Source organism: Alexandromys fortis, unplaced genomic scaffold (assembly GCF_014885135.2).
Source record: "Alexandromys fortis isolate MF-2015 unplaced genomic scaffold, M_Fortis_MF-2015_v1.1 scaffold_423, whole genome shotgun sequence".
NCBI lineage: Eukaryota > Metazoa > Chordata > Mammalia > Rodentia > Cricetidae > Alexandromys > Alexandromys fortis.
The window spans coordinates 3,625-24,369 of NW_026068293.1; the positions used below are offsets into that span (position 1 = coordinate 3,625).

The 20,745-nt window shown below is 45.4% G+C and overlaps 1 protein-coding gene across 1 annotated transcript in view; it reads left to right on the plus strand.

Moving 5' to 3' along the window:
* The first annotated feature begins 558 nt into the window (after nucleotides 1-558).
* The window catches only part of Fmnl3 (formin like 3), a 57,421-nt gene continuing 37,234 nt past the window's right edge, over nucleotides 559-20,745 (plus strand). Inside the window, 1 exon segment of the mRNA XM_050132417.1 lies at nucleotides 559-857. Within this exon segment, the coding sequence (XP_049988374.1) occupies nucleotides 732-857 (126 nt within the window). The 5' untranslated portion in view covers nucleotides 559-731.

Consider the following 20,745-nt stretch of genomic DNA (forward strand, 5'->3'; position numbering starts at 1 on the left):
TGGCACACGCCTTTAATCCCAGCACTCGGGAGGCAGAGGCAGGCGGATCTCTGTGAGTTTGAGGCCAGCCTGGTCTACAGAGCTAGTTCCAGGACAGGCTCCAAAGCTACAGAGTAACCCTGTTTCAAAAAACAAAAAAGCCGGGCGGTGGTGGCGCACGCCTTTAATCCCAGCACTCGGGAGGCAGAGGCAGGCGGATCTCTGTGAGTTTGAGGCCAGCCTGGTCTACAAAGCAAGTTCCAGGACAGGAACCAAAAGCTATGGAGAAACCCTGTCTCGAAAAATCAAAAAAAAAAAAATCAAAAACCCGATTACTTACAGAGTCTTGCTATGTAGTCACAGATGGTGGTCTAATGTTTACAGTATCTCGCAGTTCATTTTGCAGTCCGCGCCCTATGCAAGCACGGTGATTGGGTGCCCACCAAGGGCCGCCAGGGCGCGCTCGTAGCTAGGCGCGAGGCCGCTGAGGGCGGGAGGCTCTGTGATTGGGCGATGACGCTGTCAGTTAGCCGCGGGCGGGGCGGGGGGCGGGAGGCGTGGCCTGCATGAATAAGGCGCGCTTCAGCGCGTCCAGCGCTTCGCCGCCGCCCGCCGGACTACGAGGCGCCCCCTGAGGGGCGGAGGAATCGGGCCTGGGGAGCGGGCACTGAGGGAGGAGCCAGGTCGGAGCGGCAGAGGGCCCTGGCTGGCGAGGAGGTGGAGGGCTGAGGCCCGGAGGAGGCCCCGCCGCGATGGGCAACCTGGAGAGCACCGAGGGCGGCCCCGGCGAGCCGCCCTCCGTCCCGCTGCTGCTACCGCCCGGCAAGACGCCGATGCCCGAGCCGTGCGAGCTGGAAGAGAGATTCGCCCTAGTGCTGGTGAGCCCCGCGCTGCTGCCTTCCCGCCACCCCCCACCCCCCGCCGGGTCCCGCCCACCCCCGCAGCCCGGTCAGCCCCTGACCCCGCCAGCAACGCTGGCCCGGGAGCTCGGAGCAGCCCGTTGGGGGTCGGGGAGGAGGGGTCCCCCCAGCCCCGGACCAGCCCGCGGTCCAGACTCCTCCCCACTTCCCTCAGACTTCCCGGTCGCCTGCCGGAATTCCATTCCCGGGACCTCGCTGGTGGGGCGATTTCGGAAGCTGTTGGGTCCCCAGACCAAATCGGGCTTTTTCCTCCCATGTGAGAGTGGGTCTCGCGGCCATTCCAGATGTTTCGGGGGGGAGGGGGGAGAAGAGAGAACGGAGAAGGGGCTGGCTGCTCTTGGGAGGGGGGTGGAATAAGGAGTGATACCATTCTTATTTCAGAACCGCATCCTGCTAAGTCGGAGTGGGTTTGCCTGGTCTGAACATGTGGATAAGCCATTTGACTAGGCTTTTTCGTCCCAATTGAAACAATACACAAACCATTCCGCCTGATTCTTTTCCCCCCCTCGTTTCATATTAAGCCTTGGTGATTGGTTTGGATTCCTTTGCCTGTGGTTCTTTGTAGTCCTGTGGTTTCAAAAGGGATGGTCTATAAAGATGCCCTTTCAGAGCCGACTTTGGGATGTGAGTGGTCTTGTGACTAGAGAGGTAGCAGGTACCACTGAGATGAAGCTGGACCATATGTTGAAGCTGAACGTGAAACTTTAGAGAAACCCGAACATCTGCTAACAGAGAAATCTGAAAACTTGGGGAATAGCTCTCAGTTCCCCCGAGGAACTCTCAGTAAGAATTCTGGTGTAAAGTTGGTATGGCCGGAGGGCTGACTCTGCCGGTGAGGAGGGATAAGTTGTAGACTTAGCAGGCTTATTGGATTTCATCTGCCTTGGAAGAGGGTGATTAGATCAGTTGGCAGCTGTGGAGCTGTCTAGAGATCCTGGCCTTTGCAGTGTGCAGAGCCTGACATCAGCTCACTGGCACCAACTTGGACTCAGAGAGTCCAGGATGTTCCAAAGAGTTGTTACAAGGGAAGCAGGCAAGGATCCCAGCTTTGGTACTTGTTTCATATCAGGGCTCACATAGAGGAGACCAGTCAGAAAATCAGTATGCTTGCACACCTATGATGTGTACCGCATAGAGAGGCCGTGGTTTAAGACACTGACTTGGGTTAGGATTCCTGGCATCAGTGTCCTGAGCAAATCACCTCAGGCCTCAAGCTCTCCAAGCTCTGCTGACCGCCTGTGTGGATCAGATCATGTGTCTCCACCAGAAAGCCAGGAGTCTGTGGTCTTGACTCAGCACTGATACAACTTCCCCAGCCAGAGTGTTTTTCAGGGGTTTCCATAAATACAGAGGGGGTTAGGATGCTCTCATCTGACAAGAGCTGGCGTATCCTGTGACTAGGTGCATAGCATAGCCTAGCTACCTTCCTCAGATAACTCCTTTTGTGGAATACAAGTGATCTCAGAAATGAGTCACTATTGAGATAAACTTCAGAGTTAACATTTACTGAGTATATAGTGCACCGCAGACTTCCACTTTCATTACATCCACTCAACAGCCCCATGGGGCAAGTGCTGTTACTACCCACATTGTAGAGAAGAATGGGACTCCAAGGGGTTAGGTGGTAACTTAATGTCAACTACCTGACCAGAGATGGAAGAAAACAGTTAATTCTGGCTTGAACGTCGTCCGTATCCTACACCAGGATTGTAGTATGTCACACTACATCCGCCAAATGGCCATTTCATAAACCCAGTCAGTTGTGTTGAAGCTGGCAGACTGGGAAAGAAGGTAACAGAGGAGCAGTTTGTCTGTTTTATATCATCCAGAAGAAGAAAGTAGCCCACACTGAGCCACTACCCAGTGCTGATACATCACACGCCCACTTCTCACCAGCCTAGCAGCACTGAAGCATCGGCTGCAGCTCCTGTTTGCCATCATGAACAGTGCTGTGCTGAATACCCCTTCAATGTATAGTTTTCCTTAGGATAGAAGCTTTAAATTGAGCTTGCTGAATTATAGGTTATAAATTGTTTTTTATTTTCTAAAAAAAAAAGTATTTATTACTATCATGTGTGACTACTAGCATACAGGTGTTATGGCTTGAGTGTAGAGGTCAGAGGAAAACTTTTGGGAGTCAGTTCTCTCCAACATGACTACTGGGCCTAGAACTCAGGAGTTTTTACCTGCTGAGCCATCTTGCCACCCCTATAAATGCTTTTAAGGTCCTTAGTGTGTATTTCCAAATTATCTTTCAAAAACCATAATGTGATTTGGTATGGTAGTACATACCTGTAATCCTTTGTGAGGCTAAGGCAGTAGAAGAACTTGTCTCAGTTTCATAGTGAGATACTGTGTCGAAACCAAATCTTCATCCTCCAAAAAAATTAGTGTCCTCCAAGTGGGGTGGCTTTTCCTTTTGATTATAAAGTAATATATTTTAATTCAGCAGATTTGGAAATACTGAAAGAATTTCCACTATAAACTAGTAATGTTTTCTAGTAACATTTTGACATACTTAAACATATTTTAACAATTAAGATAATACCCCGGATTGTGTTGTAAACTGAGTCTTTACAATTGTAAGCATTTTGTATCTTTTTTTTTTTTTTTTTTTTTTTTTTCGAGACAGGGTTTCTCTGTAGCTTTTGGTTCCTGTCCTGGAACTAGCTCTTGTAGACCAGGCTGGCTTCGAACTCACAGAGATCCACCTGCCTCTGCCTCCTGAGTGCTGGGATTAAAGGTGTGTGTCATCACCCCCCAGCTCTGCTTTTCTTTGTAAACCACTTCTGGATGATTTAGATTTTTAGGAACTTTTGTTTCTTTGATTAATACAAAATGTTATCTTGTTTTACAGTGATTTTTCTGAATATTTTGTCGTCTTTTGTTTACCGTTTATCTTTTGTTCTTTGTTGGGATTTATTCTATATCCATATGTCTATGTAATACATTTTATTTTCTACAGTCTCACGTTGTAAGTCTTTTTCACACATGAAAGAGTATAAATAACTGTTCTGTGGAGTTCTTGGAATTGCTCCCTGCCCCTTATGCTCTGTGTTGTCTCTGGAATGAGAAGTCTCTAGTGCTGGGCTTGTTGGGTCTGTGTGTCCCACAGCTGGGGGTAGTACAGGTGGCTGTCACACACTGCCTCTAAGAGAAAAACTGCCACATTCTGCAAGAACAGGAACAGGTCTTGGTGGAAATAACTAATCTTCAGTGAAGTGAAAAAAGAAGCCAAGGTGGAGAGGAAATGAAACCCACGGATCTTCCCCTGAGGCTTCTTCGGAAGGCTAGTCAAGGTCTACCCTGTGGTCAAGACCAAGGTATTTGCCCCAGGCTGACTGTGTGAACCCAGAGAACAGCAGAGCAGTCTGCCTTCAGACAGCGTGTTGCCTGGTCTGCCCGGCATCTGGCCTCCATTTTAGGGAAACTTTTCTCCTGCGTTTGAGCTGAGCTGCAGCAGTGGCAGGGAAGGCTGGGAGTTCATTTGGTTTAGGAATACGTTTGAAAAATAGACTGTTTCCTTTGAAGATGGAGAAGGTGCTGTCTGTGGTCACTTAACCTCCCTTTCCTTGTCCCCTCTGGGCAAGAAACTTCAGGACTCACTCTGAGCAGTTGTAGACAAGCAGGGTTTAAAGGTTCACGGTGAGGAAGTGGAGTGGGCAGGAGATGCTAGAATGGAGCTGAAGTGGGTAGCTCGAATCCCCGAGTTTTCTTTGCTTTCCTTCCTTCTGGAAGAGTGAATTCCCTAAGGTGTGGAGGTGCCCGGTCCGCTGACTAGCCTCCTTGTGCCTTTGTTTCCCACCCTCCTGACTGCTGTCTCCAGTTTTCCCCTCCTGCCCTCTCTCCTCCTATCCCAGTTCTCTTAACTCTTCTGTCACCAAACAGCACAGGTGTGGTCTGGGAATGTGTGTTGGTAGGAAAGGACCTGGAGAAGTTTGGCATGTGTGGGAGCAGAGTCTTTTCAGTCCTGAAGTTGACTGATCTGCGTAGGCTCAGTTTGTCACATTTTGTGACATTGAAAAGTATTGTAAATGACTTTAAGACTCCTAAGAGACTGACTGAGTTCTTTCCATGGCAGGATTTAGGCTTTCCTATACCCAAGAGTTTAATTCTTGTCTCCATTTCATTACCTCTGATTTCCTCCAGGGCTAGAGTCGCAGCCTGTCGGGTTTGCCCTGGGTCCCTAGTACAGAGTAACAGGAGAGATGTGTACTTTTGTTCTTCTCATCTCTGTGTCGGTTCAAGTGGAGATTGAACATCATTTAGTTACCCAACCCTTTGCCAAGTGAGGGCTGGGCTCGTGCCTGAGATTTGGTTATTTTAGGAGATGGTTATTCTGTTTTAAGAACTACTTAGACTCTTTTTGTCAGTTTCCTTGCAGGGAATTGGGAGAACCAGTCGCTCTGTGTAGTCCGTGTTTCCCCTGAAACCATTTTTAAAAGTCCCCCACCCCCACATCCCCACCCCTGCCGAGGAAATAGCTGGTTAGAGGTTTACTGGCTCAGATTTGGTTTTAAAGAAAGGCTGTTGGTGTTATAATCAGGAGACTTAGGTTCTGATCCGGTTTTGTAGTCTTTTTCATCTAAAAGACTGTGGACAAATCCTATAACTTAAACTTTTTAAATTTAATTATATTTCCTTTTTTTTTTTAATTTTATGAGCATGGGTGTCTTGCCTGCGTGCATGTCCTTGTGAGGGTGTCAGGTCCCCTGAAACCGAGGTTATAGACAGCTGTGAGCTGTCATGTGGGTTCTGGGAATTGAACCCAGGTCCTCTGGAAGAGCAGCCAGTGCTTTTAGCCACTGAGCCATCTCTCCAGTCCCTAATTTAATTAATTTCTAGTCATTTGTTTTGTGTATGTATGTGGACATATGTGTGCCACAGTGTGGGTCTGGAGGACCAAGGACATCTGGTGAGGGTCTGTTCTCTCCTTCTATCAGGTGGGTTCCAGGGATTGAACTCCGGTTGTCAGCCTTGGTGGTTAGTGTCCTTACTTGCTCACCATTGCACCATCCCAAATCTTGTAACTTTTCAGAGCCACTTTTGTTTATTATGACGTGAGTGAGGAAAACTTACTCTACAGCGTTTTAAGGGTACTCCTGAATCCTAATGTGATTTTCAGCTGAAGGAGGGGTTGGCCTTTTTTGGAGTTTTGGGGATCAAGAGAGCATATTTAGGTTATCACACTAACTGATGCTGTGTTCGATACACAAGTCCAGGGATGTTAAACATCCAAAGTGAGTTTGACTCCTGCACTTGCTTGTAGTCCCAACACTTGGGAGGCCAGCCTGAGCTACAAAGGGAGATTTTGTGTATTTTTAAAACTTTTTAAAAGGAATAAAAGTGAAGATAGAGCCATAGCTTATGAACTTATACCTTTGAAAAGAAGTAGATGTATTTATTACCCCTGCCTACGAGGTAGTACAGTACAGTAGGCTCTGCCCTAAACTCTGCCACTGCCCTAAACTCTGCCAACGACTGTGGAATGTGCATGCTGTCTTTTCCCTCGTCAGTCCGTTAGCCCAGTGTATAATGATAAGCTTTTTTAGGTGGGAATGTTTTATCAAGAAATATTTTTTTACGGCTAGGGTAGAGTTAAGATAGAACTCCTGATCCTCTGGCTTCTACCTCCTCAGTGCCAGGATTACAAACACGTGGTACCATGCCTAGCTGAATTTGAAGTGAATTTGATAGTGTTTCTTTATTTCTGAATAATAGATCCCTTTGAAAATCTGTTCAAATCCATAGCCTCCCTCATGCATATACGAGGTCTCGTGAGGGGCTTTGGGCCTGTTCTTGGATCTACCAGCAAAGTAGATTTGATTGTCAAAGGATAGAGGGTGAGGAGACTCTTAATGCCAACAGTGATCTGAGTGTGTGGTAGGAGGAAGCCCTAGTTAATTAGATAAAATGATGCTTCTGCTAGTGGTAGCAACAAAGGCATCTTGTTGAAATTTGGTTGGCTCCCATTCAGAGTGAGGCGTTCAGACTCCTTGACACTGATTGGACATTTTTGGTTTTTCAAGAAAGGGTTTCCCTCTGTGTAGCTTTGGAGCCTGTCTTAGAACTTACTTCGTAGATCAGGCTGGTCTTGAACTCACAAGAGATCCACCTGCCTATGCCTCTGTGCTGGGTGCCAGGTGATTAAGGATCTTTTGTCGTGGGGGTCTGGTCTACTCTTTTGGGGTAGAGGTCCAGTTCTCAAATTCTGGGAACATCTAGGTGGGAGTAATTACATGAGTTTTGATAAGTCCAGGGGAACAAACAAGTAGCCTCTCTTGTAGTAGGGGAGAGAGTTGATAAGTCTTATCCTATGATTGGAGGCACTACCTGAGGAGCAACAGCGCCTTTCCTCTGGGCAGCGTTCTCCTGGAGTGTCCAGGTAGAAAGTAGAGTTGGCTCCCAGCACGTGAAAGAGGACTGGGAAGGTCTGTCTTCAGCAGTTGCTTTACCTCTCCTTTTTCTTTTTCTTCTTCCTTGTTTCTCTTTCTTTCCTGAGACAGGGTTTTCCTGTATAACCTAGCTCTGGCTGTCCTGGAACTCACTTTGTAGACCAGGCTAGCCTCAAACTCAGAGATCCACCTGCCTCTCTTTGCCTCTGGAGTGCTGGGATTAAAGGTATGGGACACCAATGCCCAGCCAGAAAGGCCTGGTTCAATTCCCAGCACCCATATGGCAGCTCTCAACTGTCAGTGACTCCAGGGGACCTGAGTTTAAAAAACAAACAAACAAAAGGAGCCTATAAAGACATTTAAAAAAAAACTTGATTTTTTTTCATTTACCTAACTGCTGCTCATCCTATGAGTTATTTTAAAATTTTCTCATATTTTTCAATATACAGTCTATGTGTAATTCCCCCTTGTTTCATCTCCAAAAATATACGTTATTCTCATCATTTTTCTTTTTCTCTACTGTCACTGTTTCTATCCAAGTCAGTATCAGTTTAGTTTGTATTACAGCCAGGCAACCACTTTCCTCTTGTCTCTCTCCATTCTTCGTTTGTTCTCCACAAAGGAGGCAGATTTAAAATCTTAGTCTTTCGTTCAGAACATCCTTTCCACATCAGGGTCTTTGTACAAGCAATATCTGCCGTGGGTGCTTTTAGCCTGGATCTTTAAATGACTCGTTTGAGTTTATAACTTAGGGCTTTCGCATCACCACCTCTCAAAAGTCAGCCTTGCTTATTATTTTCTGTCTTAGAATCCTTTATGTTTTCATTTTGAAATTATTTCTTTAATTGCGCACTTATCTTTCTTCCTACATTACTGATTCCCTGAGGGTGGGGACGTTACATCTGCTTCTCATTGTGCAGCCAGATACCTGGGAGTCATCATTTAATTTTTGTGGCAGATGGGAATCTCCAAGATAGGAGTGTGTGCATGTACAAAAATAATAACCTAACAAGGTAGTTCAGACTATAATACTTTATAATAGTATTTACATGCTTGTGTGTAAATATGTAGAAAAAAGGCCTAGAAGAATCACAACCAAATTGTCTTGCCCTCTGAAGGGAAATGAGTAGGTTGGGGTTGAAAAAGACTATAAACATCAGGGTAGATTGAATTTCTCAAAAAAAAAAAAACATACATTTTTATATTATGTATCATTCTTTAAAGATAAAAATGGAACTGTCTGGTGGCACCTCAACTTTAAATGATAGTATTAAAAGTTTCTCTTATTCACAGAGAGCCAGAAGATGAACAGTAGAAAGAAAGGACACTGGTGAGACCGGTAGCCAGGTCCTACCTGCCACATGCCCTGTGGGGACCTGAGCACTAGTTCTCACAGGAGAGAGATGCCCTTCTGCCCTGAGTCTGCATTTTAGATGGTTGAGTGCAGGCATAGTTTCTCAGACATAGGAAGGTTGTATATTTTTAGTCTCTTTCATTTCAAGTCCAGTTAAACTTGCACCTCTTTCCTTGGCAGAGCTGCAGTGACATCAACCAAGGAAATAAGCTCTGAACTTCACTGAACCCCAACTTCTCAGGGTTGGCTCAGCAGCTCTGACCACTACAGAAATAGTTTTCTCTAGAGTCTTGTCTCTTAGGAAAAGGATAGTAGTAAGGAAAAACAGAAAAAGAAGATACAATGAATGTGGCCACATTGGGAAGAGGAACAAGTGACATCTAGTGACCTTCCACCAAGGGAATCTTCCAAATAATTCTTGATAACATTTACTGGATGGTAATGGGATGCCAGCACCAGACAGTCACTTTGGCACAACCCATCTTTTTTCTTCACCATGGCTATATAAAGCAGAAGTTGTGTTTCTGTTTTGTTTGTTTGTTTGTTTGCTTGCTTTTAGATTTTTTTGTACACATTAAAGCTGGATGAAGGATCTCAAACATGCTCTCCCACTAAGCTACATCCCCAGCCTGAAGCAGTTATTTCTGTTTTGTAGATGGGAAAAATTGAGGTCTAGGAAGGTTAAGTGCTTCAGGTTTGAATCCAAGCATTCTGACTCCAAAGCCCTTGTTGTATTTCTGTTTGTTTTGAAATATGATCTCACGCTGCAGTGCCTGACTAGCCTGGAGCTCACTAGCCCACACAGGTGTCTAACTTACACTTCTGTCATGGGATTGCAGCCGCATACCACCACACTGCCTCAAAGTCCACATTCTTTTTGTTTGTTTGTTTTTTAGTGTTTTTTTTTTTTTTTTTTTTTGGAGACAGGGTTTCTCTGGGTAGCTTTGGAGCCTTTCCTGGAACTTACTTTGTAAGCCAGGCTGGCCTTGAACTCACAGAGATTTGCGTGCCTCTGCCTCTTGAGTGCTGGGATTAAAGGCATGTGCCACCACTGCCCGGCACCTGTCTTGCCTTTTTTAAAGGTGGAAGGGCATCTTGTACTAAGAAATTTGTAAAACAGTGCTTGGGGTTGGGGAGATGGCTCAGTTGCTAAGGCCTGAGTTTGATCAATAGCAACCATATAAAAAGTTGGGCAAGGTGTTTATATGCCAGTAATCCCAAGAAGTTCCCTGGGTCTTGCTGGTAAGTCGGTTTTGGAGAATTGGTGAGCGCCAGCCAGGTTCAATGAGAGACACTGTCTCAAAAAGTTTGATGGTAAGCTATTGAGAAGCTCACCCAGTATCACACATGGGTACATACAAATACACAAAATGCTTCAATTGTGGTGGATTCTCAACAGATGTGCTTCACCGTATCATGATAATGACCAGTGTTACTCTCTGGCTGTCGATAGTGGTGTGCATGCTATATTTTGGGAGGTGGGGGTGAGACAGTACCCTTTCCTAGTTAATTGCCCAGGCTAGGTACCCTCTGGACAGCTGCTCGGTTTGCTTGAGTCTTGCTGGACCTCACTGTTCTCCATCTACCATCACAGCCATATGCTAACTTCTGAAGTTGTTGTTGGAAACTTTCTTGGAATAATGAAATTTCAGGAGACAGAAAACAACTGCATACTCAGGGAACTGAGAGGCCAGGTTGGTTGATGAGAATCCCAAAGAGGTCTGAGAAGCCATCGATGGTGATCAGGACCCAGACCATGTGGGATTTTGCCAGCCTAAGTTAAGAAGTTTGAGAGCAGTTATGGGGATAGTTTTCAGGCGTGGTAAAGCCCTACCCTGCTTCATTCATAGTGCTGGGTGCCCTGTGGCTGCTGGAGAGAGTCCTGGAGTCCATCCTGCTTAGCCAGCAGCCTGCCTGAGGGCCAGGATCCTCTCTAGACTGTGGACGAGGGATGACTCTCTTTATCTATCATTTCAGGTTTGACTGGTGCTCAGCCCTCAACTGCTGTACGAACCCTCAGGCCAAAAAGGGCAGTGTCTCTGCTAGGCTGGCCCCAGTGTTTGGCGTGCCTATCCATGGCCTGGGCCTATAATTTGGTGGGTTGGCTGGTTACAAAAATAAAAAGTGCGACCTATAACTAAAGCTGAGTGGATTCAGTGAAGAGTGAGCTTTTAATTTGCCTGGGCTGTACTTACTGGAGAAGCAAGTCTCCTCCCCAGGCATAGCTCCAGGTTCTGCCTTAGTACCTGCTATAGGGCCCTTTAAGGGCTTGTGCCTGGTGCTGAGATGTGGGGACTCTAGGAGAAGGATTTGGAGGGCATCTTGGGGTTCAGTGATAGGCTTGATAGGGAGCAAACATTATTCAGTCTTGTCTCTCACATTCATTTCTCCTGTTTGATTGCATTAACATCCATCCGTCCATTCATTCATACATGTTCGATAGCATTGAATGATTTTTGTATTTTAGGCATTAGTGATATCACAGTGAACAAGAGAGACAAAGACGCTGGCCTCAGAATTCATATTGTTGATGAGAATAATAAATAAATGTACAGTGTATAAAATAATATTCAGTGCCACATAGGAAAAGAAAGATAGATAGTAATGGGAATAATAGTTTAGATAAGTTGATCGTGTATTTTCTGTGGCTATTGAAGTATAGGAAAAATGACCAGTTACTTCTATATATTCTAGATCCGGGCACCTGTTTCTCAGGAAGAGGCTCCCTGTGTCAGTATAGTCAGCCTGGGTAGAGATGAGAGGCAGTGCCCCTCTGGGGGCCCAGCTGGTTCCTAGTCCCTGGTGGGCCCCATTCAGAGCTGGGGTTGTTTCTTCCAGGCTCCAAAAGTCAACTGTCTTCAGGGCGGGCAGGGTGCTGATTAACCGTAAATAGACACCTGTCTTCTCGGGATTTCTCAAGTCTGGTTCTCGGGGTTTCTGAAGGGGCTGTGCTGAACAGGAGGACTGTGAAGCTGGGCCTGGAAAACAACTGCAGAGGTGACAGGATGCTTCCTTCCTGTATCTGGGCGCACCTTTGTAAGAGCTGAGAGGAGGGGATTTGGATTTGAATCTGTTTGTTTGTTTGTTTTTCAAGGCAGGGTTTCTCTGTGTAACAGCTTTGGCTGTCCTGTTGCTTTGTTGTCTAGGTTGGCCTTGAACTTGCAAGAGTTCTGTCTGCTTCTGCTTCTTGAGTGCTAGGATTAAGGAAGTGTGCCACCACCAACTTGGCCTTGGATTTGAATCTTAGTGCACTGTTTTTTAGCTCTGGTTTTGGACTAGTTCTCATCTTTCTTGAAGCTCAGCTTTTTTACCTGTATAAGAAGGATAGCAGTACTTGCTTTCTAGGGGTTTTTAAAAGAGTTAAATGATGTGTAGAGGATCCCAGGCAGTGTTTGGCATAGTGGGGTGCTCAATAAAAGTTAAGAGTTCATACGTCCCAGACTGATCTCGAACTCCCTAAATAGGCAAGAACGAACTTGAGTTTCTGATCTTTCTGCTTCCACCTTCTGAATACTGAGACTACAGGCATGCTCCACCAAGCCCAGTTTATGCAGTACTGAGGGTCAAACCCAGGACCTCATGTGTGCTAGGCAGGCACTCTACCAAATTGCATCCTTAATCTAAGAAGGAATATTCTAAAGGTATTAACCTAGTGAATCAGGGGTCTTGTATTAGGAAACTAAGTGAAAATGTTCAAGAAATGAATTGTTGGAGCTGGAACTTAGTAGTTAAGAACATTTGTTGCTCTTCAGGGGACCTGGGTTCAATTCCCAACACTCACATAGTGACTCATGATCATCTGTAATTCCAGTTCCAGGGATTTGAATCCCTCTTGTGACTCCTGTGGACTCTGGGCATGCATACAGTACATATACATACATACAGACAAAACATTCATGCACATAAAAACAATATGAAACAGAAAAGAAGTGTGAATTACTGTTCGTGGGAAGAGATTGTTTTCTGCACCTCTGAGTTGCAGATTCACTGCACTGCCCTCCACATGCGTCACATTGCTTTGCCACCTGATGTTAGACTAATCACGACTTGTCCATAGCTTAGAGACTCCAGGGACAAGGGTAACCCTAGAGTCCTGTCAGCCTGCCTTTCAGTGCATGTTGTTTGTGGTGCAGCCATGGCGGGTTCTGATTTTTAGAGCATTCTCAACTTTGGTGCTTTTATTAAGGCCAGGACAGCCATCACAGGCCTGCTGAGGCTGAGGACCTCTGAGTTGTTGTTCTGTGGATTCATTTGTAGGCTGGAGATTCCACAGCCCTTTCTCCTCAGTGCAATCCTTGGGGATGATACTCTAGAATGGATGGGCCAGAAGATAAACAATTAGGGAAGAGTCCCTTTACTTTGGACAGACTTCGTGTATGTGGCTGTGATTATTTTTGGGAGTATGAGCTTCACACAGCACTCATTTGTGCAGGCCCTTGGTAGGCAAGACTTGGTGAGTCCTGGTGTCTGAGAAGAGCTCACATCTATCTGCTGGCTTTATTTGGGTGCATCTGGTATGAATTCTAGATTAGTAGTCCAATAGCAGCTCTTAATGGCTTCCTTTGGGCATTTTAATTACTGTTAGCATGGTAGGTGACTAAGGGATTAAGAATCTCTTGTACATTTATAGAGCAACAGGTCCTGGTATGTTCCCAAAGCATTTATTTGTCATTTCCCCAAAATATTCATGTTAAAAGTTGTGAACATAACCTTTGGACTTGAGAGGTGGCCAGCTGAAGAGTATGAGGAGGCATTTGGCCTCTCAGTTGATTCCTTCCAAGAATTGTAAAGAAAACATCTAGTACTTATTACTCCAGATACTCGGGGAGATGTCAAGGCAAAGCCATAAAAACCTTAGTGTTGCCAGCTGCTCCTCCCACCTTTTTCCTGAAGCAAGGCCGGTGAAGATTCTTTTCAGTTTTGCAGGGACTGAGGCAGTGAGTTGAAGATGGCCAGAGTGTCATCTGCACTGCCTAGAGACAGGGACAGGAACGGTGTTTCAGCCATCAGAGGCTCAGCAGGTATAGGGTAGCATTCATTCACCCAGCAGGCATTTATTGAGGGCTTAGGACTGTGTTAATTGCCAGAGAACTAAAGATGACTAAGACAGTGTCTACCTCAGGAGTTCAGGCTGGAGGGGGAGCCAAATTCACTGAACATATAATTACACTATGTAGTGAGGCGAGGTTCTGGTGTAGATCAGCTGGAAGCTTGGCTATAGACTTGGGGAGTGCTGCCTACAGGAGAAAATCACTGTTGGCCAATGGGATAATAGGACTTGGACAGAGTAGGAGAGAGAAATCACTCCAGATAGAGAAAACAGCTTGGCCAGAGACATGTAAGGGAGTCAGAGTGTGATGTGCTCCAAGAATCTTTCCAGGGCAGCTCACTGCTGTTGAGAGGTGCAAGCTGGGAGCAGTGGGAAATGAAGCAAAATTGGCCAGGAGGCCTTGGATGCCACATAGAAGGAACTGTACTTAATACTTCTTCCAAGAGAGTGTCATGGTCAGATTTTGAGCTGTGTGTAGGGTCAGTCCCATGGGTCCCATAGGAAGAAATCAGCAATGAGGAGTAATTGAGTAGTCTGTGATGATTGTGGGAGGCACAGTGGAGACCGAGTGATTAGGCTTGACTCAGGGAGCGAGAAGATGAGAGAATGAAAACTCAGGATGGCATCTGAGATTTCTAGCTTGCTGTATTAGTTAAATGGGAGTTCCATCAGCTGAGGGAACACAGGCACCTGAGAATGGAAAAGATGAGACTGGTCTTGAGACATGTGAAGTCGCAGAACCAATGGGAATCTGGAACTAACATCTACTGGGAAGCTGGAGATTTATTGATGGAGCTCAAAAGAGATGTTGGAGACAGAACTATATATTCTAACTGGTCAAATAAAACTGAGGCCTTTATATTCTCACAACCTAGCCCTCTAGAAACAGGGAGGGACACTAAGAGGACTTACATAATGCCCCGGAAACAAAGCAGAATTGTTGAGATAGTGAGGTGGCTGAAGAGAGTGACTTATGGTCAAATGAGTCCTCAGGTTTGCAGACCACAGTTTGGGCCGGAGAAAGTCAGAGGCAGCTGGGAAAGTGAGGGATTAGAGGTAAGCCAAGAATGCTAGGAATAGTCTGGTAACATCTTCCCATAATCACTACAGACAACCAAACCGTGACCCCACAAGTTTTGTGAGTTGTCCAGATTCCTCCGGCTGTTGTGATAGCCTGGTGGCAGCTTCTGAACTGTCTCCCAAGCTCTGTCCTGCCTGTGGGAAAAGCCTGGGGTAGCATGTGTGTAGCTGCTCTAGCCTTCAGAGTGGTTGGCTTGTGTCCTGTGGGAGCTGCTCAGCTACATATGCATGTGCTTTAAAGCATGACAAAGAGGTAATCATCTTCCTATTTTACAGTTGGGAAAAATGAGGCTTAGAAAACTTCGATAACTTCTCTAGAAGTTATGACAAATATTTTAAAGCAATATGACCCAGATTCATGATTCAAGGTCTCCTGACCGACACTCAAATCTGAGTCACCTTTTGCTTCCAAAGCCAAAGCCTTTTTGTTGTCTTTTTTTTTTTTTTTTTCCCCAGACAAGATCTCACAGTGAGTTCTTGGCTGGCCTGGAACTCACTAAAAATTTTGCTTGCTTCTGCCTCTCAAGGGCTAGGACTAAAGGTATATGCCACCACCACATTTAGCACAGCCTGGGCTGATGCTATCTGCAGTATTTTGTAGAGTTCAGGATGTTACTCAGCTGTAAGACCATGTTGTGTCTCTGGCTATGCATAGTACTCTTACTGAGACACTTTAAACTTCAGGTGTGTGTACACGCCTCGGTCAGCTGATTTCACTTGATCCTGCTAGTCAAGGGAGCACCATTTAATGATCAAAGCTGTCAAATAAATCCAGTTGGATCTTTTTTAATTAGAAATGGCGTTCTCCCACCTTCCTTCATAAAAGCTGATTGCAGGACATGTTAGAAAAGCATGTATGTTGCAACTACATGTCTGGTCTTAAATCTGGATTCTAGTACTTTTTGTTTGTTTGTTTTTCTCGCAGTTTTTAAAGACAAGATTTCTCTGTTTAACAGCCCTGGCTATTCTGGAGCTCTCTTTGTAGATCAGGCTGGCCTCGAACTCAGAGATCCACCTGCTTCTGCCTCTGCCTCCACCTTTGGAGTGCTGGAATTAAAGGCAGGCACCACCTTGCCCACCCAGCTGGTTCTAGTACTTTCTATATGCTTGAGCCGATTGATCTCTAGTTCTTCCCTTACTGGGTTAACAAGTGAAGGCGCATTTACCTCCAGGGGTTGCTGAGGGCAGTAAATGAGATAATTTGAGACAAGTGCCTACTGTAAGAAATGCTTGGTAATGTTTCTCTTCTAATCTTTGATCCTGGGTAAAAGGTCTCACTGTGTAGCCCTGGTTGGCCAGGAACTTGCTATGTATACCAGGCTTCAAACTTATAACAGATTCGCCTGCCTCTGCCCACCTAGTACTAGGATTAAAGGTGTATATCATCACAGATGGCCAAAAGCTATTAGGATCTCTTTATTTTTTAAAATGTCATATGAACATTTTTTAAAAATTGTGTGTGTGTGTGTGTGTGTGTGTTTATATGTCTGTACACCATGTGCTTGCCTGGTGCCTGCAGAGGCCAGATAAGGGCATCTGATTGTCTGAAACTGGAGTTACAGGTGGTTGTAAGTCTCCATGTGGGTGCTGGAAGTTGAACCTGCGTCCTCTGGCAGAGCAGTCAGAGCTCTTAACCACTGAACTATCTCACCAGGCCCTCGGGGTCTCTTTAGATCACAGGAGAGGAACTCTCAGTGGGCCAATTACAGGGAGGTATTCTCATCTCATTGGATAGTCCAGTGAAATATAAAAAGACTGGAACAACTAAAAACAATGTTGAGATGTGGGTAGCTGTGCATTGAGATGTGGGTAGCTGAGACCTCTGTCAAGCTGTGGCCTTGAGGGGTAACAGCTTTGGAAAACTTGGAGATTGAGAGTAGACTGAGTTCATTGTAGGTTCCTCCTACAAAGGACATGCCCCATTTAAGAGTCCGTAAAGCAAGGAGAGACAGAGGATTAGGAATGCCTCATCCTGGCCAATGTGATATGTGACAGATATGTGATGTGATGTGTGTCTGGGGCTGGGCCTCATTTTACCCTTCTATAAAGCAGGAGTCATGCCCCTCCCACATGCGTTTAGAGGTAGGAAGGCATTCATTAAGTTTTATGGTTGGATAATAAGCTCCTGGATTTATTATGAGACTCCTGGAAAGTCAGAGTAGGGCCAAGGCAAGTGCACTGGGTGCTGGAGTGCTGCCTCCCGTCAGCCTCTCCTGTCTCCTTGGATAGACAGTTTCTACTACATTTCTTCTGCATATGCCACATAGTCTTGCCTAGGAACATGTGTGTTTCATGCTAAGTTCATCCCTCATACATACAGTTCATACAGTCTAGTTCAGGAAATCATACAAAAGGTGAAGAATGAACAACCGAGGAAAAATTTTTTTTCTATGACAATTTATAATTAAAGGGCTTAGCAGAGTGCCTGGCCCAGAGTAGATGTTTATAAATACAGCTTCCCCTCAGTAAATATGCAAGAGTTTTTGCAAGGCAAAACAGATTTTCTGGGCTGATAAGATGGATCCGTGGGTAAAGGACGTGTATTTGATCCCTGAAACACGCAAGGTAGAAGGAGAGAACTGACTCTGATTTTTACACACACACACACACACACACACACAAAAAGAGAGAGAGAGAGAGAGAGAGAGAGAGAGAGAGAGACCGAGAGCGCGACCAGGTCCTCCCCTGGCACAATGTGGGTATAGAAGACATTTACGGCTGTTAAAAGAAAGCCTGAGGCTCCGCAGATGCTGTCACCTGACTTTTTGCTGTCATCTGTGTTCAGTTCTACAGTGTTCTTTGACATTCTTGTAGATGGCAAGTCCTTGGGCAGCGTCTACTTTGAGCGCTTGCCAACAAAGTTCCAAGGACAGGAGAAAACTTTTATGTTCTGAGCAATGAATACGAAGGATAAGGGTTTCTCTTTTCATAGAATTATTCCAGAACTCATGTGACAGGGTGGTGACCTCATACTCTATAGTGACACTGGCTTCAAGTCGTCTACAGGGAGAAATTTGAAATTGAGTATTTTATTCTGAAACATCCAGGCCTTGGCATGTTGTTCATGGAAAACGATGGATCAGTGCTTATTGAGTTTTCATACCCCCTGCTAAGACTGAGTAGTTGAGTGGAAAAGTCTGTGGTTTTTTGGAAGGTGAAGGAAACTACGAGCCTCCATGGAAGCCATGTATCACTTTGTTTGGGTCCATGTACAGCAAGCCCAGCAAGAAGATAACTATTACTGACACTGGATCACTCTATACTGTTGATTTGTGTGTACTTTGTTTTTTGTGGGTTTTTTTTTTGTTATTGTTTTGTTTTTGAGACATGGTTTCTCTGTAGCTTTGGAGCCGGTCCTGGAACTAGCTCTTGTAGACCAGGCTGGCCTCTAATTCACAGAGATCAGCCTGCCTCTGCCTCTTAGAGTGCTGGGATCAAAGACGTGTGCCACCACCGCCCAGCAATTTGTGTGTATCTTAACCAGCAGACCTTTCCTTTTTGTAGCTCAGGAGAGAAACTCCACCCCATTTTACTCCAAATATCTCCTGTTGCTTTTGCTCACACTGTTCTATTTTTTTTTTTGTTTTGTATGTGTAGGTTTGTTTTGGTTTGGTTTTGACACAGGGCCTATATTTTGTAGCCCTGGCTGCCCGGAACTCCCTTTGTAGACCAAGCTGGCCTTGAACCCACAGAGATCTGCCTGCCTCTGCCTCTCAAGTGCTGGGATTAAAAACTTGTATCCCTTTGACCCCAGCCTCTCACTGCAGTTCTTTAGGCTTCACATTTTGCTTAGTCCTAAGTAGCTGGATTATAAAGTGCATCATTATAAATGAAAACTAAGCAAGGAAAAATGCTTGACTGTAATTGTTAACAGGGAAATGAACCCTGCAGAAGCTCGGGGGAAATAGTATATGGAGGTCTGGGTTGTTGGTTGGGAAGGGTTCATGAGACAAATTTTAATTACCCAGGTGAGTCCTGAAGGGTCTACAGGTTAGAAAGGCAGCCAAGAGGGCTAAGGCACTTCCTGGTCTCAGAATAGATGCTATGTAGGGGTAAAGTTCAGGATTTGGGGTTAGATCTGACTCCAATTCCAGCCCTTTCATGTATTCACTGTGTGACCCTAGGCAAGTTCCATAACTCCTCTTAGCCCCTTACCTGTAAAACAAAGACAATAGTCCTTCTTTTACAGGATTAGTTGAGGTAAAAATCCATAATGTTTATGACAGTTTTCTCAGTAAATGTTAGATTTGGTCATCATTACCATTGTAATTTCAGTAGTAGTATCACCCTACTCGTTCCTGTTTGCTTATCTAGTAGTTCATAGATTCCTTTGTTATTGGACTGTTTTGTGCCACCAATAATTTCCTAGTGCACACTATTACAGCAAATCACTTGTAGACTCCTGGCCTGATGTTTTTGTGCTTGTACATATCTGCTGATACTATGTCCTGATCTAGAGTATGACCATCTTCTCTGTTGCTTTGCCCTCTCCTGACTGATGTTTAATACAGAATCCTGAAACTTTCTTCCAGTAATTCCCACTGGCTTCCTCATCTAATCAGACACTGTCTCCCTGGGATCCCTTGGGCAACCTCTGCCTGTTCCTTAGCAGAGTCAGCACAGCTCACCCTAGCCTTTCTGGTCGACCTTGCCTCAGGATATAAACTTTCCAAAGATAGTAATCACTCCTTGTTATTTCCTATTCCTAGATTCTAGTTTAGTGCTTGATGTGTAGTTTCATAACTAAATGTTGGAATAAAAATCTTGAGCAAAGTTTGCATTATGCGTAACATTTTCTATGCGGGTTCTGATGTAGATGCTTACGTATGCTAACTTAATTTCCCCAGTCACCACATTATATTGCCAGGTAGACACTATTCCTATGTCCATTTCACATATGAGGAGACTGGGGGATAACAAATGGGCCTTTGCCATGTCGTTTTTACATGTAATTATTTGGGCGTGTGATTTGTGACAGCTATTGGATTTTGATTCAGGTAGTAATAGGTAGGAGGGATTTAGGACCAAAGAAGTGTTGGTCACAGGCAAATTCTGGGGCCAACAAATAGCAAGAGGGCTAGTTCCGTGAGAGCCCAAAGGGTAAGCTGTTCAGAGATGCCAAGGCCAGCCTGGAGAGAAGCTTAGCTCCTGAGTGCCTTCTGGTAAAATGTGAGGAGCAACCAGCCAAGGACTTCTGTAAATGATAAGGAATGAGAGTATTTCTGAATCAAGAAAAAACACGATTCACCTTATGTGCCTGGGTGTTTGAAGTTTCATTCCTGTTCCTGGGGAAAGGGAAGGAAGCGCTAGAAGTAGTGATGGAGTAGAAGGTCCGGTGCCCCAAGGGCTGAAGTGAATAGTAAGAGCGTCAGTGGAGTGTCAGTGGGAGAGCAGGGGACGGTGGAGGTCAAAGGCCGTGTAAGGGAGACTCACTTAGTCCCAGTGAGAAAGTCCCAGTGAAAATCTCTGGTATGAGAGAGAGGGATATGACCCCAGGAATTAGGAGTTGCCTGAGTAGTGGTGCTTGGGTCCCAGAGAAAGAGAGAGGACCCAGACTGGCTAAGAGAGTGGCAAGCTGTGCCCAAAACTCCTTGGCTTTGGAAAACCTGTCACCCCCCACCATCACCATCGGAATAGTTTCCATTCTGCGTAACTGGGGAGTGTGTGGGTCTGGCTAACCACGAGGAGGGGCTGAGGAGCCAGCAAGTGGATCAAGTTGCTGTGGTGGTGGTTTCATTGGGCCAATGGCTCAGTTGGAAAATGACATCAGCAGTTTTGTCTGAAATTGGGTACCTTCAACTGGTAGGCAGAAGGGTGTCCTCAACTAGAAGCCGGGCCCAAGCCCTCTGGAGAAGTTACCTGATACTAGGTGTGAGAAAGTAGTGAGAAGAGGGTAGAGCCTAGGCTTCCTGGTCCTGGGGACACTGTCATTGTCCTTTTGTCACTCTCCACATCCAGTAGAGAAAT